Consider the following 5979-nt stretch of genomic DNA (forward strand, 5'->3'; position numbering starts at 1 on the left):
CTGCGTGGTAGGCTCTTCCTAGGGTCCGCATGGCGGGGGTGGGGGAGAAAAGAAGGCCCTCGTTGCGCCTCCTCCCCCGTACACACATCGCTTATTAGTTATCAGTTAGTGAACTATTAGTTATTTATTGCTGCATAACAGATTACCCCAAACTTAGTGACTTAAAGCCACGCACATTTATTATCTCAGGGTTTCTATATGATAGGAATCCAAGCACGGCTTAACTGGGGACCTCTACCTCACACTATCTGATATTGTCCAGGGCTGAGGTCTTATCTGAAGGCTTGAATGGAGAAAATTATTTTCCTAGTTCTCTTTGGTTCTAGGCTGGAGTCAGTTCCTCAAGAGCTGTGGGACTAAGAGCCACAGTCCCTTGCTGTTGGTTGGGGGCTACTCATACATGGCGCTTGCTCCGTCAAAGCCAGCAAGGGAGAGAGATGCCAGCAAGACAGAAATCAGAGGCTTTGTAACTTGATCACGAAAGTAACATCCCCTCGATATTTTCATATTTTGTTGGTTAGAAGCAAGTTAGTCAAAGGGAGGGAAGGACATGAAGTCATGAGCACCAAGAGGTAGGTTCACAGGACACTCTCTTAAAGGCTCCTCCCTCTGCCTCCTCTTTTAGATTTCAGGATTTCCGTGCCTGACCGCTTGTTTCCCCAACACCCACCTCCACCCTCTCTTCTCTCCTTCCAGTACTAGAAAGGATTTCTCTCCCTATCCCTTCCTGAAGTAGACATCGCTCTCCTTTGTCCACTGGACAACAATAGCAGGATAATTTCCTATTTAATGGGGAAAAGGAGAGGGTTTCAACAAACACACCTGTTTAGGATTTTCAGAATCTTGTCCCTTTGAGAGTCATGTAACCATATACATGCTGAGCTACGCCAAATGAGTGGTAGAATTGGAAACCAAAGAACCAAGGAGAGGCATCTCAAAGGCAAAGCACAGGGGTCCGCATGAGAAGTTGCCAGAGAGGGTGGCTAGGTTCCCTGACATGATCAGAGGGAGAGTCGTCCTTAGATTTTTACCTCCCTCCTTTTTAAGAGATTCCACTTGTAAGTTTTTCAACCAGGATCCAACAGGAAACAATGACACTCTTGATGGAAAACACAGGGAGAGGTTCTTAAAGAGGCCGTTTATAAAGGCGTGGGCAGAGGTAAAGGCTGGCGCGCTCCACAGCAGGCAACGCTGGAGAGCTATTAACACCCACACGCCTGAAGGTGCGCGGGTCAGCTGCCCAGAGAGGGTGGCTGTGTGGAAGGAACCGTGGTCTCTGCTTAAGAGGGCAGCCACTCACAGCCACCAGGTGGACAGGGGACTGGGTGAGTAACACCCTGACCTTGTCTCCTCCTGTGTTCCACCTCCTGCCTGTGCCTGCCATTGGCCAAATGCAACCAGCAGCCGGAGGGCAGGGACCTGGCAGTGTGGTCCGTACAGGTTGGTCTCCTAAGACACAGAGCAGAGTGGAGAAGGGCAGACCTGTTGGGACAGGTGGAAGGCCCAGCATGGTAAGCGCAGACCACAGTTCCCTGGGAAACATGGCAGAAGACCCGCCAGCAGTGTTTAGCTTGATTTATTTTTCCTAGTTCCTTGAGGTATAAAGTTAAATTATCAATTTGGGATCTTTCTCTTTTTTAATGTAAGCACTTGCAGTTATGAATTTCCCTGTGAGCACTGCTTTTGCTATATCCTACATGTTTGGATATGTTGTATTTTCATTTTCATTCATCTCAAAGTATTTTCTAATCTAACTCGGAATTTCTTATTTGGCCCATCGGTTAAGAATGTGTTGTTGCCCTTGCTGGTGCGGCTCAGTTGGCTGCGGCACCGTCCAGTGTGCCAAAAGGCTCAGGGTTCGCTTACTGGTCAGGGCATATGTCTAGGTTGCCGGTTCAGTCCCCAGTCAGGGCACACATGAGAGACAACCAAGCAATGTTTCTGTCTCACATAGATGTCTCTCTCTCCCTCCCGCCCCTACCTTCCTCTTTCTCTAGAATCCATAAACATATACATTTAAAGAAAAACTTTTTTTTAGTCCTGGCTGATGTAGTTCAGTGGATTGAGCACCAGCCTGCGAACCAAAGGGTCAATGGTTCAATTCCCAGTTGGGGCACATGCCTGGGTTGCAGGCCACGTCCCCAGTTGGAAGCAGGCAAGAAGCAACTGATCGATGTGTCTCACATTGATGTTCCTTTCCCTCTCTTTCTCCCTCCCTTCCCCTCTCTCTAAAAAAAGTAAATAAATAAAATCTTAAAAAAAAAATTTTAAAGAATGTGTTGTTTAATTGCTACATATTTGTGAAGTATCCAGTTTTCCTTCTGTTACTGACTTCTCATGGCATTTCATTGGGGTCAGAGAAGAAACTTCGGCTGATTTCAATCCATCACCAGGGTTTAACTAAACAAAAGTGAACTACTAAACCACAGTGAGATACCACTGGCATCTACTAGGCTGACTGTAATTTTTTTAATGGAATATAACAAGTGTTGGCAACCATGTGAAAAAAAAAAAACTGCAACCCTCATACACTGCTGGTGGGAACATACAGCACTATGGAAAAGAGTTTGGTGACTCCTCAAAGAGTTAAACAAATGGTTACCTTATGATCCAGTAATTCCACTCCTAGGTACATACCCAGGGCAATTCAAAGTGGGGACTCAAACAGATACTTACACATGAACGTTCACAGCAGCACTATTCACAGTAGCCAACAGGTGGAAACAATCCAAGTTTCCTAACAGATAAATGAACAAACAGAATGTATGTCTCTGCAATGGAATATCGTTCAGCCATCGAAAATGGTGAGGTTCTGATACATGTTACAATTTGGATGAACCTTCAAAACATTATGCTAAGTGAAATAAGCCAGGCACAAAAGGACATATATTAAATTATTTCACTTCTGTGAAATATTTAGAATGGCAAGTTCATAGTAACAAAAAGTAGATTGGAGGTTACCGGAGACTGAGAAGAGGGGGAAATGGGGAGTCATTGCGTACTGGGTACAGAGTTTTAGTCTAAGATGGGAGAGAGTGTGGGAAACAGACCGCAGTGATGGTCGCACAAGACTGTGAATACAATCAACAGCACTGAACGGTACACTAAACAAGTTTCGTTATTTATATTTTATCACGATAAAAATTTTTAAATTCCCGCTTCTTTCTTTTTCTCCCATCATGCAACAAAGAAATAAGGGAAATAATGGAAAGGGAGGAGAGGTGGAAGATAATCATGAAACCAACTGCAGTCAAGCTTGCAGTCCTGCAGGGAAAATAAAGGCAGCCTCGGGTGGGCAACAGACAGCGCCCCCCCCCCCAAAAAAAGTGGGAGAAGTTCTGAATGAGACAAAATAAAGGGATGCCAGTCCTAGTATCAGACCCTGCTCACTGCTGACTAAATCACTACCTTCCGCTGCCTGTCTAGGTTGGGCAGGGTCATTGGCGCCCTCCACTGGCAACTACCCTGAACTGCAGACCTATCGCCTTCCACCTCCCATCCCAACCAAGTCAAGGTACTCGAGATGCAAGGAAAAGGCAGCCTTTACCGAGTTCACGGTAGGCCTTCGGAACTGTGTGTTCATTGCCTCGTGAAACCGGGTATTTCATTTAAGGGTCTGGGAATGGCCCCTGTTTTCCAGGTGAGGGGACTGAATGTCAGGCGGGGGCACGCGGCCCAGGGAAAGCCAGAGCGCGATCCCAGAGCAAGCGTCTATTTGGAACCCCCACGGCTGCGTGCCAGCGTCCTCCTCAGAGCCACCCGCACCTCCCTGTTGCGCAGAGTGTACACCACGGGGTTCAGCAGCGGCGTCACCACCGTGTAGAAGACAGCCACCAGGCGGTCCTGGTCAGCGCTTCCTCCAGATTCGGGCCGCAGGTAGACGATGGAGGCGCAGCCGAAATGCACGACGACCACGGTGAGGTGGGCGGCGCAGGTGGAGAAGGCCCTGCGGCGGCCGGCTGCGGAGCGCATCCTCAGGATGGCGGCGCCGATGAGGGCGTAGGAGAGGAGGATGAGGAGGAAGGAGACCAGCACCACGAGCACGCTGAGGAAGAAGATGGCCAGGGCTTTGCCCGCGCTCTCCGCGCAGCTGAGCTTCAGGACTGGGGCGATGTCGCAGAAGAAGTGCTCCACGCGGTCGCTGCGGCAGAAGGGCGAGGAGAAGATCATGCCCGTCTCGATCAAGGCCACTGAGAACCCCCCGCAGAAAACCAGGGCTCCCAGGCAGAGGCAGGCCGCAGGTCTCATGATCACCGAGTAACGCAGCGGGTGGCAGATGGCCACGTAGCGGTCGTAGCCCATCAGGGTCAGGAGGAAGCAGTGGCTGCAACCCAGGCCCAGGAAGAAGAACATCTGCGCGCGACAGCCAGCGATGGAGATGGCCTGGCTCTCCATGAGCAGGTGAGCCAGCATGTTAGGGACAGTGACCAGCGTGTAGCAGGTCTCGGAGAGGGACAGCACCGCCAGGAAGCGGTACATGGGCGTGTGAAGGGTCCGATCCACGTGGATGATGGTGATGATAGTGACATTGCCGCTGAGGGTGACCAGGTACATGAGGAAGAACAGCGTGAAGAGGGTGGTCCTCAGGCCGGGGAGGCTGGAGAAACCCACCAGCACAAACTCTGTGACCAGCCAGGTGGCGTTTTCCCACTGCCTTTTAGGGGTCTGAGAAGAAAAGACCGGGGACATGCAAGAGAACAAGTGACTAGGGGTGTCCTACGCCGCTGGGACTGGTAGGGTAAGAGAATCCCCCTTGTTTTACAAAGAAGAAAAGAGAGACTCAGAAATGATGTCACTTGTTTTCCTAGTATCACCCAGCGGGCAAGTGTCTCTTCAATAACAAGAAAATCATAGATATGGAAACAACCTAAGTGCCTATCAACAGCGGAGTGGCTCATGGAGATGGGACGATATATACAGCGCAACACTTACCCAGCCTTGAGAAAGATCGAAAGCCCGCCATTCGGGACAACGTGGACAGGCCTTAAGGGCATTACTCTAAGGGAAACAAGTCAGCCAGAAAAAGACAACTACCTTACGATCTCACTCATGTGTGGAATCTGAAAGAGTTAAACTCATAAAACACAGAGTAAGAAAGAGATGTTTAAGGGTACAAACTTGCAACTAGTAGATAAAGAAGTCCTAGAGATCTAACGCACAGTAGAGGGAATACAGACAACAATATTGTGTGATAATTACCAAACTTGCTAAGAGACTAGATCTTAATTATTCCCACCACACACACACACACACACACACACACAGATAATTCTGTGACAGAGGTGCTAATTACTGCTACAATGGCAACTCTATTATAACATATAAATGTATCAAATTAACGTGTTAGACAACTTAAACTGAAATAATGTAAATATGTCAAATACATTTCAATTTTTTAAAAAAGAAAAGAAAACTACAGAAACCTATAAGGAATAGATATTTGGGGTAGGGAGAGATGGTGAGAATATTATTGCTTTAATATGAGTCCTCTAGAAATATATCCTGAGGAAAGGATTCAAGAGCAAATAGTTTATCTGGGACGTCACCCCTCAAAATGTAGGTGGGGGAGTGGGGAAAGGAGACAGACAATAAAATGCACTTCAAGGAAATTACCACTGTGGGCAAGTAGAATTGAACCGTGGGGTGTTTATACATCAGCCCCTCATTTGTCATTGCTTGAGAGCTTCTACCAGCAAACGCAAATCTCCTAGCACTTCCAACTTTCCACGTGTACAGGGAATTCAAGGAAACAGTAAAAGCCAAGGGGATGTGGGCCAAGAATTTACAGTGTCTGCAACAGTCCAAGAACCTGCAAAAGGCAAAGCTTCTAACATTGTCATTATTGAAATTTATTTAAATGTTACCAAAACTTAAATTTTTTATACTTTACAGCTGCAATGGTGTAAAGATGAATACAATCTTCAATCCTAAAACCTGATTTATTTCTTCTGCTCTTAAAAAGAAATTTCAACAACTTCA

At 47.4% G+C, this 5979-nt stretch overlaps 1 protein-coding gene across 1 annotated transcript; it reads right to left on the minus strand.

Moving 5' to 3' along the window:
- Positions 1-3711: 3711 nt before the first annotated feature.
- LOC129074913 (olfactory receptor 10T2-like) lies at positions 3712-4689 on the minus strand. Its single transcript, XM_054578806.1, has one exon. It carries the CDS (start codon positions 4687-4689, stop codon positions 3712-3714), a length of 978 nt encoding a protein of 325 aa, XP_054434781.1.
- Positions 4690-5979: the final 1290 nt, after the last annotated feature.

This window comes from Pteronotus mesoamericanus, unplaced genomic scaffold, assembly GCF_021234165.1.
Source record: "Pteronotus mesoamericanus isolate MK-2021 breed Mesoamerican mustached bat unplaced genomic scaffold, CSHL_Meso_final contig_502, whole genome shotgun sequence".
Lineage (NCBI taxonomy): Eukaryota > Metazoa > Chordata > Mammalia > Chiroptera > Mormoopidae > Pteronotus > Pteronotus mesoamericanus.

Bases quoted from the DNA above. Each gene is read 5' to 3' on its own strand.
- LOC129074913 (XM_054578806.1), bottom strand. From the start codon at position 4,689: ATGTCCCCGGTCTTTTCTTCTCAGACCCCTAAAAGGCAGTGGGAAAAC.